The sequence below is a fragment of the Uloborus diversus genome, chromosome 7, assembly GCF_026930045.1.
Source record: "Uloborus diversus isolate 005 chromosome 7, Udiv.v.3.1, whole genome shotgun sequence".
Lineage (NCBI taxonomy): Eukaryota > Metazoa > Arthropoda > Arachnida > Araneae > Uloboridae > Uloborus > Uloborus diversus.
Window position 1 is genome coordinate 112,249,900 of NC_072737.1, and position 18,802 is coordinate 112,268,701.

At 33.5% G+C, this 18,802-nt stretch overlaps 1 protein-coding gene across 1 annotated transcript in view; it reads right to left on the reverse strand.

Annotated features, from left to right (window-relative positions):
• Window positions 1-18,802, reverse strand: part of LOC129226839 (EF-hand calcium-binding domain-containing protein 6-like) — a 74,810-nt gene that overhangs the window by 4,429 nt on the left and 51,579 nt on the right. Inside the window, exons 12-13 of the mRNA XM_054861469.1 lie at window positions 17,297-17,530; window positions 14,347-14,580 (exon numbers count right to left, since the gene is read on the reverse strand). Of these exons, the coding sequence (XP_054717444.1) occupies window positions 14,347-14,580; window positions 17,297-17,530 (468 nt within the window). The remainder of the gene's footprint in view (window positions 1-14,346; window positions 14,581-17,296; window positions 17,531-18,802) is intronic.

An 18,802-nucleotide genomic window follows, 5' to 3' on the forward strand; every position in this document is an offset into this window, starting at 1 on the left:
TCGGGAATTAGAACGCCTTGATTTAATTGAGCCTAGTGACGCGGAGATTGCATATCCAGTAGTATGTGTCAACAAGAAAGACGGATCAATAAGACCCTGCATAGATTTTAGATCTTTGAATATTGCAACGAAGAAAGACGATTTTCCTATGCAAAATGTCGATGACTTAATCAATAGCATCGGACAAGCGAATGTAATAACTTCCTTAGACATTTTAAAAGGCTATTGGGAGATACCGCTTGAAGAAGGAAGTCGAGACTTGACTTCATTTAAAACACACAGAGCCCAATATCGTTGGAAAGTCATGCCTTACGGTCTTAAAAACGCTTCCGCTACGTTTCAGCGCGCGATTAACTCAGCTTTAAGTGACCACCAAGAATATTGTAAAGCATATATCGATGATATCGCAGTTTTCTCTCAAGATTGGAAAACACATTTAGTGCATCTCGATTTAATATTGAAGAAATTAGAAGAATTGCGATTCACAGTTAACGTGACAAAATGTGTGTTTGCCAAAAACAATGTGAAATATTTGGGTCACGTGATTGGATCAGGCCGGCACGAGCCGGATCCAGAAAAACTCTCAGCAATCAAGAAGCTACCAACCCCCAAAACAAAGACCCAATTACGAAGTGTATTAGGACTTTGTAGCTATTACAGAAAGTACATAGAGGGTTATTCAAAATTAGTATATCCATTGACAGAACTCACAAAGAAAGGTGTACAAGAAGATATTCCATGGTTAGAGTCTCACGAAAGCTGTTTCCAAAGCCTGAAGAATGCGTTATGTGACGCACCTAAGCTGTTTACACTTAAGTTGGATCAGCCGTACGTCATTCAATCGGATGCCTCTACATATGCGATTGGAGCCTGTCTATCACAACGTGATGACGAAGGAGACCTACGTCCCATCAGCTTCGCTAGCCAAAAGTTGAACGCGACGCAGCAAGCATCGCCTACTGTAGAGCGAGAGGCCTATGCCGTCATTTGGAGCCTTCGGAAGTTCGAAACCTGGATTTTTGGAGCTGATAACAGATCATGACTCTCTGACATTTATTACCAAGGGAGTTCCTCAATCAGCCAAACTACAACGTTAGGCATTGGCACTCCAGAGATACAATATTTCAATCGGACGCTGCCCAGGTGCCAAACTTGGAAATGCAGATGCCTTATCACGGTTACCTGTGGACTAATTTAGAACTTGAACTAACTAACGAACTTGGACTAATTTGAACATTAGTTATCATAGTGACAATTTCTTTTTGTGTGCTATAATATTTCAAAACTTAAAACTTACATTTCGTATGTTAGTTTATTTTACAGGTGTGAAAATAGACTTTAAGTACGTAGACTGGAGAAATACAGAGTTGTATTATGTTAATTTATGCTAATCAGGTAATTTATTGCATGTCATCAAGAAAATATGTTAGCATTTTTTGAAGGTAAATTTTAGTATCTGTTAAAATTTTACATATGTGATTATTACAGGAGAGGATTTTTGATATTGTATTTTTCTTGTATTGTAATGTAAAGTGCTAGTAATTTGGTGAGTGTAATTACTATGTGTGTATGTTGAGATTGCCGAACTATTAATTCTCAGATGGTGATTTTCGACTGCAGTGATAATCACAATCTTGGGGGGGAGGTGTAGTGTCCGGCACCCCAACAGAGACATTTTTCGACCCCTCTCTCCTGGTCGCACGATTACTTCAGCCTGGTGCTCGGGTGTGGAGGAGCGAAGAAGGGATGTTTGGGAAAGGTGACTGAGGTCTGAGAGAGAGCAGCGGTGTTGTGCGCTGGCTCTGACCTGTGGTTGATCTGTTTCATGTTGTGCGTTATGCTTTAAGCTGTTTCTTGTGTATATATTGTACATAGATTAGAGAATGTGTGTAAATAAAAGATCTTAAAATTAATCAGAAGAGTTCACTAAATCTTCAAAGAACCAAAGCGGATAAAGGGCAAGTTAAGCCCTGCACTCGCTACAGTTGCAGACTCTACATTTGTCTGAACTACTGTGAAATGACCCTTTTACTTTTCTCCGGTTCAGCACAAAAAATTCAGAAATATTCGAAGTGATTTTTTTACTCAACATATATCATCAAAAGCAAAATATTGCTGATACAATCCTGATAGAAGTAGCAAAGCCAATCATTGAGGTGACTTAGAAGAGGAAACAACTGAAATCACCAACATGTGCATGTGCTGAACATCGGTAAAAAATCTTGAAGCAATGGAAAATAACAAAGGTGAAATATTCACTATATGAAGTGTTTAAAAAAAAAGAAAGAAAATGAAAAGAAAAGAGAAGATATGACTATATTATTAAGTCAGGTAGTCAACTTTGGATAAATATAGTTGTCTTATTGCAACAATATCTGATACAATAAATTGATTAAGTCAAGGCTGTCTAACTGCAAAGAGCCCACGGGCCAGAATTCAGGTCACTGATCACCTGGCGGGCTGCAGTTTGAAAAATTTGAACAATAAGTTCTTACCTCTTATACAATAACAATTAATAATAATTCTTAATGTGTAAGAGGTAATTAATTATAAAACAATGAAACAGGAGAATTTTAAAACAATTTGCTTAAATTTTAATGGGAAAATTGAGGCAGATCCGCCTTTTTTACAAGAGCAATAATGCCAACCTCAATGTTTTTTGTTGCCAGCAGAAGAAGGTCTATCAATGAAGTGTCAGAGAGAGAGCTCCTGTGACGATTCTTGATAAAGTTCATTGTCAAAGAAACACTTTCGCATAAATATGTGCTCCCAAACATGGAAGCGACGAGAGCAAATTCTCGATTTCTTTTTCGAAATCAACAAACACCGTAGAATTAGTGGGGGGGGGGGGGGTCTTTATTTTTAACCAATTAAAGGCAGGTTTTGCTTACCTAAAATGTTTCTTTCTTCCCTCCCTGTCTCCCTCCGCCAACGCGAGGCAATACTATTTTTATTAATTTGTTTGAACACCAACGTGCAGGGTAGGACTGCTTGACCTTGACCTGTAGATGTCCTGTACCTTTTTCTCTCAAAACAATGAAAAGAGTATAAAAGGGCGATCAAGAGGAAATTTCGGGGACCCCGGCTTGACCAAGAAAGGTAGTCTCGGATGCTTCTTGATAGCAATAAATGTCGAAAAAAGAAATATGCTGAATAAGAAGTTGGCGGCCCGCGGGCCGCCAGTTGGACAGCCCTGGATTAAGTGATGATTGCTGCATAGAACTTACATACACTGAGTGAAATACACATTAGCAAATTTCTTCTAAAGATTTATTAACTTCACCTTGTACTTCAACAATGAACGAATTCAAAACGGCAATACCCATTTTCTAAACATCAATAACTTTTTTCTCTTTTTAAAGTTTCAAATTGCCTAAAATATGCTGCTGCACTTTTGTTGTTTATACCAGAATTTTCAACCTGAGGTTAATGAGCAATTTTCATTTGGTTCGCAAACAGTTAGTGAAAATTATTTAAACTATTTTTACATTCAATTTATTGAAAAAAACTTTTGGATTCATTTCACCAAATATACTTGTTGTGAAAACAATATTTCTAATGTATGTGGTCTACATAGGATTCAGAAGGGTACCAAGTGGTCTCAGTAGTAAAAAGGGTGAGAACCACTGATTCTGAATCATTTTTCAATAGTTGTGCTGAGAGCATCGGGCCATTTATGCACCATCACCACAAGACGGTTTGGGGTCAAAATGTCGCCACCGAAATGTCGCGGGACAAAATGTCGCGGCCAAAATGTCGCCGGTCCAAAATGTCGCCGGGCCGAAATGTCGCTTGTCCAAAATGTCGCCAGGCCAAAATGTCGCCGGTCCAAAATGTCGCTTGGCCAAAATGTCGCCAGGCCAAAATGTCGCCGATCCAAAATGTCGCCGGTCCAAAATGTCGCCGGGCCAAAATGTCGCCGATCCAAAATGTCGCCGGGCCAAAATGTCGTAGAACCAAAATTCGCTCATTCAGTTGGTAAGAAAAATGCAAATGTACAAAAATGCTGTTTAACACCAAATTTGCAGAATAAATGATTACTGCCTTTAATGAATGTCTTCGTTAAAAATAGGACTGAACTAACTGAGTTTCTTGATGAATTCTAAAAAGATTATTCCGTTTTGATTCGCAACTCTCGGCTGTTTTTCAGCAAACAAATAGAATACAAGCGTTACGTTATCTTATTTCTTGTGACCAGGGTTCATACACTTTTGGTTAAAAAAAGTTCCCTGACTTTTCCAGGTTTTCCAGGTTGTTTTTTTAGAAAATTCCAGGTTACTTATTTCATTAAAAATTTAAGTTTAAATAGTAATATTTTCAAAATAATTAAAATTGTTTAAAGTAGCAATGCAGAAGAACTGAAACTTCTCCCCTTAGATTTAAAAAAAAAAAACTTGGATTTTTTTCCTTTGTTTTCTCTGTCAAAATTTTAAGTTTTTTTTAAACACTTTGTTCAAAATTGTTTTAATTTGTTTACTATTTGTTGAAAACAGAGTACTTTCAACTTATTTTAGCGTTTTTTTGATGTCACGCGTAATAATATAGCGTTTTGCTGTAGTCCTGCAGCAAGCTTTTAGCATCCGCTTTTGGTTTGCAATACTTTTTATTTTCTTATAAGTAGGTTACACAAAACATATTGAGCAAAATGCAAAGCTAAATTTTAGTATAAATATCGTTAACTTGTTGCATCAATTGGCATACCATGTAATGCATAGTAACAAAAATCAACATCCGCCGATCATAGGCCAATGCCAATAATCTTTTTTTTTTCACATATTAAAGGATGCTTACATTAAAATTTCAAATTTTCTTTTCCAGAAAGTATTAGTTAATTTTCAAAAATTCACAACTTTTTGCACATTTTAATGTTATTTTCAATGTTACTCATTGATATAAACATCTAATTCTGTTTCTGGAAGTTTAAGTCTACTTCCATTGTGCAAACGATCAAATATGGCGACAAAGTGAAAAATTTAAAATAAGTAGATTTTTGGATTTGTAGTATAAAAGTAGTAATAAATAATTAATAATCCTTAAAAGGATACAATAAAAGCAAAATAGTCAGTATTTAGCACATAAGAGTCTAAATCAATTAAAACAAAAAAATGTTATGAAGATTAAATTTTGCATTTTTCCAGAAAATAATTACAAATTATCCGGAAAAAAGGCACAATTTGTGTTGTTTTCAATAGTTTGCATTGCAATTAACATCCAATGCCGCTTTCGGGAACTTAGGCACTTAAAAAGTCATGTGTACTTCCATCTTGGGAATGACCAAATATGGCGGCTATGCCCAAAAATAAGAAATAACTTTTTTAATTTGTCGCATGAAGACAATTAAAAAATAATCTTCATGAAACTACAATTCATTGAAAAGTTTTTATCACATTTGCGTCCGAGGCAGTGAGGATAAGATTAAATTTTAAGAACAAAATTTTTCATTTCTCAAGAAAATTATTTTAAATAACAATAGAAAAACAATTTGTAGACCATTTTTTGTTATTTTCATCAGTTTTCAATTAAAGAAAACATCCAATTCTGCTTTGTTTTTAGAAACTTAGGCATTTTAGGATCGTATCTACATCTATCTTGTGAATGACCAAAGATGGCGACTACGTTTCACACGTAGCTGAAATGATTTTCCGATCAAAAAAAAAAACTATTTTCCCCGATCGACCTTCCCATCTACAGGTTGTGCTTCCGAAGCAGTAAATTGTCTTCTCTCCTTTTGAGTTAGTGCATAATTGCTGTTCACCTGATTTTTTTTCCCTTGGGAACTACTGAGAGCCAAAAATGGCAACTGCTGAAGATTTTTTGGGTCGCCACTTTTTTCATTGCTTTAAAATTGTCACAATTTTTTTTAAATACATCGATAAAAATGAAGATTAGATCTTATAAAACCAAATTCCCTGGGAAAAAATTGGGAAAAGAAAAATTTTGGGGACACATTTGGAAAATTCCCTGACATTTTTGACTATGTCATTTTCCATGATAATTCCAAGTTTTCCCGGAGCGTACGAACCCTGAACCGAATAGAATGTTGTGGCAACCCATCTAAAACTTTAGGCAGTAGAAAGAAATGCGTTCCCCTCACTGACTCCATGCAAGAAAATCTTCGCTCTTTTGGCGCATTTTTCGTTGTGAAAAAAAAAAACGTTTATTTCTCGATCGCAGTTTTTAAGTGCCAGCGTCGGTTTAGATAAAAATTTACAATTTTTTTTTCGTGAAATCACAATAAAAACGAAGACTAGATCTCATGGTACTTAATTCCTTGGGAAAAAAAATGGAAAATTTTTTTTTGGAGGACAAAATTTGAAAATTCCCTGACTTTTCCCTGACATTTTTGACAGTGTCATTTTCCCTGACAATTCCCGGTTTTCCCGGAATTCCCGGAGCGTACGAACCCTGTTGTGACTCGCTATCTACCAACTGTAAAACGTTCTGACGGCGTTCAGTTCTGACGTTCGATAAATTTTTTAAAACTTTTCTTCAAGAATAGTGTGCGTTTGTATGTGACCGATTTTTTGGGGCCATTCTACGTCAAAACCTGTGGTAAAAATTCGAACGATACCCGCAAGTACCCATATATGATTTAGGGCTGCGTGGTTTTTTTGCGTCAATTCGTTCAAGATAGTGGAGTAACTGAACGTTTTCATCGATATGCGTGACTGTCATTGCTCAAAAAATGATGAACGGAATCAAATAAAATGTTAGGAAGCAGCAGGGGGACAGATTTTGGGGCCAATAACACCAGAGGGTGGAGCAATCGAATGTTTTTTTTTCCTTTCTTTTTTTTTATCTGTGACTGATATATCTCAAAAAGTAATACAGTAGACCCTCGTTTTCAGCAGGTTTATTTTACGCGGTTTCGATTATACGCGGTTGAAGATTTGACACCTTTATTTTATTTACGCAGATGAGTTTCGGTTTTACGCTGATGCGGCAATGCAAACAGGTAACATTTTCCTCTCTTTCAAAACCCTAGCTCCTATAGATTGCAGATTACTCGTAACTAACTGCATTTTGGCGTGCTAATAATCGAACTTGGGTCCTTGGAGACATTTTATGCGATTGGTTCCAGAGCTTTTTCCATTATAGAAGTAAAGTGATTAAACTCACACAGTTCTGAACTCACTTGAAGAAGAGCTTTTAGGAGTGACAAAGGAGGTCAAAACCAACGAGGATACCGACTCCGGTGACACACAACCAAAAACGCTCACATTGAAAATTTTGAACCATTCGTAGACAATAGAAATAATCTTTTTTCTGATTTGTTAGTAAAGGAAGATTTTATCAAGGAAATGACGCAAGTGGTCATGGATGCGTTAATGCTCAGCAAAGAATTAGAGGAAAAATTCTTAATGACTACCAAAAGACTATCATAGCCAGCTCTTCTTCATAAACAGAACACGAAATTAGTTTGTTTTCTTTATGCATATTAAGCATAAAAATCGATATAAGTACACATTAAACTTTTCATACAATTAGTCATAACTAGAATGAAGTATTTTTTTATCTACGGAACCTAATCCATATTTTGAACCCATTCCCTATTTTTGATATTAGGTCTCAATTTACGCGGTTTCGATTTACGCAGCATTTCCGTGGAACATAACACCCGCGTAAAACGAGGGTCTACTGTACAAGGGTTAAGACAAAATTTGGTCTACAGGTATATCTTAAAGGGCGAGTTGCTCATTTATTTTTGGCTTCAGTCATCCCAAAAGGATGGATCACCGAATATTTTTAATCGTTTTATGTGACTGCTATATCTCAAGAAGTAATGCGAGGATTCATACAAAAATGTAGTATGCAAGTGAAATTAAACGAAAACAAGCCTTATTTTCGTTCTAAGTTGAATTTCGTAATCGTTTACGTGAGTCAGTGTAATTAATTAAACAATGAAAAATATACTGAATTTAAATATGAGAGGTTGAGCAAGATATCAATAAAATCTAAATTAGCCGTGTATTCCTCTCATTTTTGTAGCACTTTAACTAGCGTGGGTGTTAAATAAAAACTGAGTTTGCATTCTTATACAATTTGCGTAGTAAAAATTCAATAATTAAAACAGCATTTTTTTCTGAGAGGGGAAAAATTATTTGTTTATTATTATTATTATCAGTATTCTTTTCTTTCTGAATTACCAAGCTATATTGAGCTAGAACTATTACTTTTTGAAACTCATTTTAAAAATAAGTCTAGGTCATAATTGATCTGAATAATCTCATTGATATCAGTTATTTCACCCTACATTGTGAAATTTTTTCTTTTCTATTTAAAATTGGAAAATGTGATTCAGCTGACAAGCGCTACTTCGCAAGCATGAAAGTATCCTCTTGAAAACCTCTAATAAAATAGCTGTTCTGAAATTGTCCCCCTTGATGTTCTATCGAATATATAAATTTCATGAATGTTGAGAATTGAAAATATTTGTCATCGCGTAGAGTCGTTTTTCAAAAATCTGAGTGAAAGACACCTGTTTTAGCAATTACGGGTTTCATTGATTTCAAAAGATTTGACGGTGAAGATTTCGACGTAATTTCAGAATTTTACTCATAAGACAGAGTTTCCACGGCAATAATCTGTCATCTCTGTTAAACATTTGTTTTGCCGTCCCAAAATCCCGGTCGCAAAGGACATACAAATGTCCTCTCAGAGGAAGGTCTCGAGCAGTCTTGTTAAACTTCTTCAGTTTCATTTCCAGAAAAAGTCTCAGAACAGTTTTGATCTTACTTTAACCAACGTATATCTCACTGAAAACGTACAGTTTTTTTTTTTTTTTTTTACAGTTCTTAGGGTGATGTTAAAAAATCTATGAGAAAATTAAATTTCATTAAGATACCTTTCTACTTGATTTCCACCCTGGCCCGTGATTTCGAATTTTTCAAGTGAAAGGGGAGAGGGAGGATAACGGGCATATAACCAATGCAAATTTCATAGGATTGCTATAAAAAGCACTTCCACTTGTATATATAAAAAAAAAATTCTAAGTCAGGGGCCATTCCGCCTGATCACCTAATTTACTGACTTGTCGCTAAGGTAATAATATGCTAGAGTGAAGGAGTTATTTGTTTTTACTTCATTACGCCAAAAAATACAAACCGCCTATTCTCTTGCCATATTCACATAGCGCCTCACTATTCTTTCATTCGCCTTTAGAACAGTTTAGTTTTACTTCCATACCAATTTTTTGTCTGAATCCTTGCGTTACATCTTGATCCTTTGCTTTACATCTTGAGTATTATTATTAATCAGATTAAACGAGAAAGAGAAATCCGTTGCAGCAGCCTTTCGCATGTTTACGTTCTTAATAGTATACAGAAAAACGTATGTTTTTCTGAAAACTATTAATTTTCTGGAATTAATCTGATGCTTACGAATTAAGACAGGAGAAAACGTTTGGAATTTTTGAAGGAACTTACTTTGAAAGGCAATTAATATTCTTTCGCAACTTTTATGCTGAGAAGCATCGACGTACATTTAAATTTTTCGTACCAATTGAACTGCGAATTTTGGGCCGGCGACATTTTGAACCGGCGATATTTTGGACTGGCGACATTTTGGGCCGGCGACATTGTGGACTGGCGACATTTTGGACTGGCGACATTTTGGACTGGCGACATTTCGGACTGGCGACATTTCGGACTGGCGACATTTTGGGCCGGCGACATTTTGGGACGGCGACATTTTGAGACGGCGACATTTTGGGACGGCGACATTTTGGGACGGCGACATTTTGGACCGGCGACATTTCGGACCGGCGACATTTTGGACTGGCGACATTTTGGGACGGCGACATTTTGGACCGGCGACATTTTGGGACGGCGACATTTTGGACCGGCGACATTTTGGGACGGCGACATTTTGGGACGGCGACATTTTGGCCGCGACATTTTGGCCGCGACATTTTGGGCGTATACCCCACAAGACTATATGGGATGGTGGGGCGCCAAACAGTTATTTTTACATTTTATAACCAAAATGTAACAGAGTTTACGCTATGGTTGCATTTTTCACAAAATGTGAAAGTACTATCTAAAATATGAAAATGAAGCAAATCATTTTTGGTTTTTAGTTTAAGTAAAACACTAAATAAGTAAACAAAAACGATCCCAGAGAAGAAGGTAGAAAGGTGATATTCAACTTAATCCTATTAGAAATCTTAGCTAAGGTGTTAAAATTAATTTAGTTTAACAATTATTAGTCTTAATGACAGGGTTGGCCAGATTGGACCCAATTGGGTTGGACCCAATGGGTTTTTTTGAAAAAACCCATTTAAAAAAACCCATTATTTAGCCCACTTTTGGGTTTTTTTAAATTTTTTGAGAAGTTTTTTAAAAAAGTAATTAATTTAAATACTTTTACAATTTAAACTTCTATTTTATTTGTTCTTCACCACAGACAATGGACATAAAAAATGAATTTTGAACTTTAATAGTATTTCTTAACTCTTAACGGCATTAAAAATACTTCAAAGATTTAAAAAATATATATTTAACTTTTATCTTTAACTGGTCAATAAATAATTCAAATTATATTGACTAAGTCCTGTCACGTCTGGTTTTCTCAATATTTGTAGGTTGTACAGAGAAAACTACTCTAGCTAAAAGGCTTTCATGTGAATTATTTTCTCCAACCCGACACGTCACAAATTTCGAATTAACAAGTTATATTTTTTTTAGAAATTAACAGGTTTTACAAATGGTCGGACAGAAAACAGAATAGGATGTACAGTATTTTCATTATCTTACAAAAAAGTTTAATATTTCTTAATCTGTACACAGAAATAGAAAAACAGGCAACATAAAATTTAAAGAAATGTCTTGATTAAGCTGGAATTCAGTAAATAGGGATTTAAACTACTTGAGGTTCTACAGTAGTTTTGCATAAAAAAATGAAATACAATGAAGTAAAATGCAAAAAAAATAGTAGTAATTAAAAACGAACAATAGATTTTATCACTCAAGAAGTAATTTTGCCTTAACTGTTGGTAATCATGGAAACTAAAAAATCTGAAACTTCACCATTCTTGGGTTTCGTCGTCTTTCATACTCTTCTTCAGAAAACGCTGAATTTTTAACTAGTTTTCCAGCTTTTTTTACCCCAAGACAATTCTTGTGCTTTGTTCATATACTTACGCTACAATATGCTACAAGTACCCTACATTTTCCCTAAAAAAAGACAAAAAAACCCCACATTTCTTTTAAAAAACCCAGCTTTAGTTGGGTTTTTTTGGGTTTTATTTAAAAAAACCCAAAAAACCCTGGGTCCATGGGCTTTTTTAAAAAAACCCGGGTTTTTGCCAACCCTGCTTAATGAGCATTATGTCGACTTCTGTAACTGCATGTATTGAGGGGAGTAGACAAGTTCACTTTTAAAAATAACATTTGTGCTTTCTCAATAGTAAGGGGCCATTTATTAATTATATAAGGATGATATTAGCAGTTTCAAACCCCCTCCCCATTATTCTTACGTAAGATTCTGTTTCGTTTTTAAAAATAATTTAATGTTGTTAGAAAATAATCAGTGACACTATAACTCCCAGTTTGATGAAAATCAAAGATTTTTATTTTTAAACAGATAAGGTATATTATTTTATTACTCTTGCTGATGTCGTGGTTGGTCCACGTTATCTAAGTACTTTAAGTATTGTTACACGCAGGGCAATCAAATATGCTGCTCGTAACATAAGCAAAAATCTCAATCTAGTTCTTTGTCTAATGTATACGAATCTTACATCACTTGAATCGCTATTAAATTCATTACTATAAAATTATTTTTAAAAACTTTGTTGTGTAAAGAAATATTTTCTAAAAAGTTGGCATCTAGACTGAATGTTTTCTCCGACATTTTTTTGTTGATGATGCGATACTAATTAAAAATAAACATGCCATACGCAGTCCGATTCTTTTATTATATTTTACACTATTCATTCTTTGTGAAACAATTAAAAAACAGCTTATCCTAATAGGTTTTTTACCTTCCAGAAGCAAATGAAATAGGATTCCTGCCAAACCACTTCAGCGTGTGATTTCTAATATAAAATATTGACTGGAAAAATATTACATAAGAATGAGTTTGATGCCCCCCCCCCCAAAGTAAGGGTATGTAGATATTTTTCCAACCCCCCCCCCCCCCTCAAGACCCTTAGGTAATTATTGAATGGCCTCTAAGTACAATTCCATTTTTTTTTAAGTTTTAAATAAAAATAGCTATTGCATATTTATTTCTTTAAAGATGTCATGGCTGAACTTTGAATTTGGTTTTCAACTACAGTGGAAACACATTGAGGCATTTTGAAAGCTGTGAACACTAACCTTCAACATTTTAGCATTTTGCTTAAGCTTTTTTTTTAAGCTTTTTTGCTTCACATCTTTTAAATTCACCTTAAACCCTGAAATCTAATGATTTCTTTTTCTAACAATTTCGAACACGATCTAAGTTGCGTTAGTTTTGATTCACGAATAATTTTAAAGACTGTTAAGAAAATCCAAGGAGTTCCAAGCACCTTCGAAACAACCACTTTTTTTCCAAATAGTTCCCCAGAATCACAGGAGTGTGTACACATCCTATCCGTAAACAAATGGTGGATTTATTCCCATTCCAATAATTGTTATATTCAGTGGGTTTTACCGCATATAACATTATACTAGCTGCGTCGCCCGGCTTTGCACGGTCCACCTTGAAAATAAAAGTTATGTCAAGTGACTCAAGTTCAACACTCAGGCTTGAACCAAAAAAGAAAAAAAAAATAGTCAGTGAAATTTTTCGGCTGATTGCAGAAAACCCCCCAAAAAGTAAACATTTTAAATCCCCTGATTACAGAAAAAGCCTCAAAACAAAAACAATAATTTTACCTGTTAATATTTGAGAAAAAAAAATGGCAACAGATCTTTCATCTCAATGATTTTCTTCATTGCTATACATTTTAATAAACGCATTATTGCGAAAAGTTGAGATGAAGCACTGAATAATAATTTAAATGGAGGAAAGCCTTCGAAAAATAGGGATTTTATGTCGAAACCCAAGTGTCATGATTAATAGTTTTTAATTGATATCTCCGCTAATTATTGTCGGAGGATTATGTTAAATAGCCAAACATGACGATGGGAAGATTATGAATCCATTGATACCTGGTTCGATGGTCAGTTCACTGTCGTTCGGGAGAAGAAGCTTGAACATACATAGGTACATACGCTCAGTTTTTGATTATATAAGATATTACTCGTATATATGCGTGGATGATCCATATGAATTCGGAGCAAATACAGTGCTTAAAATGCCATTTTGAACTTGTCGTTACATCAATTATTTTTCAACATCCGCAGATTTAACAGACCCCAGAAGGCTACTTCTGACAAACTTCAAAAGGAGGTGGTTATCAGTCTATACAGTAAGTGTGTATTTTTTTCTTTTTTTAAATACTGGAGGGGGTAGAAATGAATTTGTATTTCTGTCATTGTATCAAAAAGGCAAATCATTAATTGATCAACATGCATGAAAAAAGATTAATTGAATAGAAGGAAAATTCAGCAAGAAAAGTTATCAAGCCAAAAAGAAAGTCAGTATTAACGTAAAAAAAAATTAAAAAAAAAAAATACAACCAAAAATATTTTTGTTTTTAAATTTTACCTATAAACTTCAAGTCTTTGTGCGAATGCAACTTGGAGGGAAAGTACCGAATGAGGTCATAGACTTTTTCATGTTGCCTATCAGTTTTATTTACTGCTGTTTGACTTCAAAATTGTCTTTTGTACTCGCCGTTTTAAATTTAAAAAAATTTATCAAATGAATGAATAAATAAATACAGTTGACTCTCTGTTTAACGACTTTCAAGGGACCACAAAAATTTGTCCTTAAGTAAAAATCTTCCTTAAATAGAATGCTTTTAACACTATAGTGGGCCATCTGGGACAGTGAAAAGCCGTGCTTAAATAGAGAAAGTCGATAAATAGAGCGTCGTTAAACAGAGAGCCAACTGTATTAACAAATACTTAAGCTTCATCTTTGCATCAACTAAACATATTTCTGGTTAAAGATCTGAAATTATGGTTGCACTTTTAACAAATTACAGAAGTTTCAGTACACATAAGGATGGGGGAAAATAATAAAGAAAGAAAGAAACATTAATGTAATTAAAATAAGAAAGAAAAGAAATGAAGAGCACCAATTTCATTCAATACCCCTTTCTATTTATTCATTAATTAATTATCATTATTAATATTATTATTTATTTTTAAATTTATTTATTGAGTGTTCAATGGCCCTTCAAGCATAGAGCATTTTTACTTATTTTGTACACTTACAAGACTTAAGATTTTTATTTAAAAAAAAACATCTTACTTTTGCACTTTTCCTGTTTTCTTCCTTCTGGTTGCTATCATTACCCAATTTAACTTTCACTTTTGCTTCAGATTTAAGATCTTCTTCACCACTTTCATTCTCAGGTTTGATATTGTTTTCTGTTTTTGGTGAGTCAAAGGGCTTCTGTACTTTAGTTGAGTATTCTTCAAAAAACTGGTCATAAATAAGTTGATCAAACTGGTTGCGGGGAAACTTTTTCCATAACTCATTAAACTGAAAGTAAAATTTTATCATAAAAAACATATCTTTTTAGTTTTTATTCCAAAATATTGTTTGTAAGAACAAACCTTAAGAATTTGAAAAAGGATGTGGTCAATGCCAAAATTATCAGTATTCATAATTTTGACTTTCTTCTATATTACTATCAATAGAAAAAAAATATTGGAATCGTGAAAATTTTCAAATTTCAACGGACTTACACGTTTTGAGGTCTGCTAAGTCTGTTTTGACCAGGGGCGGATACAGAAAAATCTTTTTTTTTGGGGGGGGGGGGCACTGGAAATTGAATAGCCCCCCCCCCCCTCCCGCCACTTTTGATGTTTCACAACAAAGTTTTAATAACTTTATTTTTAAATGTGTGTGTTTTTTATTATTATTATTTTATTTATTAATTTTTTTAGGATTCCTTTAGGTCAATGAATCTACTTTTAAGTACATGAATATTATGCACTAATATACTTTGAATGTGGACGGAAAACATCTTTAACGTTTCAAGCCATTTAAATACTAAACCCAATATAATGTCATCAAGATGCTAGACAATAAGCGGCTTTACTTAGGAACATTGTCATAATGATTATAACACGAGGGCAAGGTTATTAAATAAACCCTTACCTCACTTGAGTTTGAGTTGAGAAAATCATAATTTCATAACATATAAGTTTTACTGAAGAATTCAGAAACTATTTTTGTGTGAATTTCAAAACAGTTGCTGATTTGGTCTTAAAGCCATAATACAGTTGAGATAACATATTGATACTACATGCCGTTTCCATTAAAAATCATGGTTTTTCCTAGGAACTACCATATAATTTCTTTCATTTTGCGTTTTTTGTAAGCTGAAAAAGAAATCTATTATTTCTCAAATAGGTTCCTGGATCAAAATAACTATTTTAGGTGCGCCTACACATTAAAAAAAAAAAAAAAGATGTTAATTATTGATTCCATCAAAGAAGAATTAGTGAACGAATCGTGATAATACGGTCCCTTGAATTGGTAACCAGTGAGTTAAATGTATTCTGCAACTCTGGGCTTCTGACTCCAGTAATACTTCTTTAGCAAATAAAAATGCTTTTATTCCAAATATGCTGTGTGTGTTTTGTGTTCTTTTTAATTAACTATGTAAAAAATGCAAAAGAAAGGTCAATTAGAAAGTAATAAATAAAATAGTGAAATTAATTCATCCTTTGGGGGGGGGGGGCATAGGCCCCCTGGGCTCCCGCTAAAATCCGCTACTGGTTTTGACCATTATTTATGGAAAATGTGAGTGTATGGAAAATGTGGGTGATTGTTTTTTTTTTTGCTGATCTAGAGCAAAGACTAATGTATGAAATTGAACAAAATTTGGTACACATTGTACTCACATGTGAATTAGTGCTCATTAGTTTTTGGCACCAATTCTTCCAAGGAGGAAGGAGCTAATAAATATTTTCTCTATTATGTGTGACTGCTATATCTGAATAAGTAACAGGTGGAATGAAATAAAAATTGGTCCACAGGTACAGGTACTCTCCAAAGAAGAATACTTTAGGATGTTCTGCAACGTAAAATGATTTGACAAAAATTGTTCTGCAAGTACTTCAAGATTGTACACGAAAAAACATGATATTTTCCACAAATTGGGTGCCAAAAATCAAAATCGTTTCATATAGGAGTTCATTTTTTTAACTGGACTGTTATTATTTCTGTGGAAATGAGATATTTCCGGCAATACCACAGCTTTCAACCAAATGACTAACTAAAAGCACTGAATTGGGAAAATTAGTCGATCATAAAAACTGTAAAATCAAAAACTTTAACAAGGTGTCAAACCTAAACTAGGGGTGCCCCCCCCCCCAAGAGCAACAAGGGTGCATGCCCCTAAAAATCTTTTAACCCCCCCCATCCCAAAATAAGAAAAATACCCATCGAAACACCCCTCTAAAAATTTCGGTGGCACAGTCTGAGTCATGACCCCCGTTAACAACATGATGTCGTTTAAAAAAAAACTTTTTTTTCTGGATACAAGTTACCCTATGTTCTATTCTGCAACCCTGGCAATGTCTATAAAAAATTTCACGATGGGTTGAGTAGTTAAGGCGTGAAAGAATTACAAACAAACGAAGTCACTTTTGCATTTATAATATTAGTAAGGAAGATGATTAAATAAAGAATTAGCTTTTGTGTGTGTGTGTATGTATGAAACTTTTAAGTTCACAAATATAAGTACATATTGCAGAATTTAAACCCATCTGAGGCAAGGATATTTAACTTTTAAATGACCTTTTGCTTAAACATAAATAAACACTCTCCCCCTATAAGTAAAGGCAAGCATTCTGAAAACTTAATAGGAATGTTATTTACTCAAAACACTAAAAATAGTGTGATACATCACATAGATCCAATGACATCTTTTATTGCTAATTGCAAACAAATATTTCATTATGATTACTGCAATTTTTATGCTTACATTAAAGTGAATTTTTTTCATTCAAAATTTTGATGACACATAAATATACATTTGTTGTAGTAATAGTGTTGCTTAATAATGTGTTTCATCAGATACATCATTTAATGGCAAAGGAACATTCCTCTTTCACGTCTTTTCTCCATCAACTTTTATAGAGGTAGAGTGACAACTTTTAAGAAATACAATCTTGTGTTTCTAGTTGATAAGTGATGTGTTTCTATCTTTTAATATAATAATTTCTATAACTTTTAAGCATCTTACCTGCTTATCGTTGAATCGAAATGCATACTTTTTGAAAACTGTTTTCACATCATCTTTACATACAACACCAACATTGCACAAATCCAGAGATTTAAAATCCTTCAACATGCCTGTCTTTCTAGCTCTCACACAGTCGTATAACATTTCTTCAGATTCATCCACTGGCAGTTCAGGAGGGCATCTGGATTTGAATGTGACTAATTTATCCACCATTGCAACCCATTTTTTCATGTCCTGAAACAGGCAGAAACCCTTCTGATATGTACGAAATGCGCATTACAAAGCTAACTTTTAAAATCTTCAGAACTTTTCTAAAAAGATATGTCATTTACACATGTAGCCTATATATTACTTCCACAACTTCATTTATTTCATAGCTGAAGCATCAAAAGAAAGAAGAAATGAACAATAAAATGCCAAAAAAAAAAAAAAAATCTAACAAGTTTTACTATATATTAAAAAAACATAACAGTGTGGACCTGTCAAAAAAAAAAAAAAAACTGTGTGTGAAAGCAAAATTTTTGCAACGACAATGAGCACACATATACATTACATATCATGATGTTATTAAATGCAAATATGCAGTGGCGTAGCTAGACCCGACTTTCGGGGGGGGGGTTACTTCTTTTATATATATCTCTATATATATATATATATATAAAATATATATATATATATATATATATATATGTATATATATGTATGTATATGTGTATATATATGTGTATATATGTATATATATGTATATATATGTATGTATATGTGTATATATATGTGTAAATATATATATATGTGTATATATATGTGTATATATATATGTGTGTATATATATATATATATATATATGTGTATATATATATATATATATATATATATGTATGTGTATATATATATATATATATATATATATATATATATATATATATATATATATATATATATATATATATATATATATATATATATATGTATGTGTGTAATCGCTTGGAATTTTTTCCTTTTCTTCATTTTTTTTTCTTTCTCTTCTCTCTTCTTTTTCTCTTTTTTTTTGAGACTAACTTTTCGGGGGGGGGGGTTTTGTCCCCAAAACCCCCCCCTTAGCTACGCCCCTGCAAATATGCATGCATATAAAGCAAATTGAGATATTAAGAGTTACTGTGTTGAAATTATAAAGAATAATGTACAGATTTGGAAGACAAATGGAAGCATGTGAATACGGTGCTGATGAAGGAGGAATAAAATATAGAAAAAAAACATCGGGTTTATTGATTATTTAATGCAAAATAAGCATTTTTTCATGTGTAATAAGGTCACTATTGTGAGTGGCAAAGATGATAATGAAGAAGTAACCCATTAAAAATACCTACTCAAGAAGAAATGCTTGCAGCATTTAAAAATTTATAAAAGGAGTTAGTTTTAAAATAGATTATGCTAAATAGAGATCCAAATGTACATATGTACACATATAAAAGTATTGACATGCATTAGGAAGAGTCATCTTTTTTT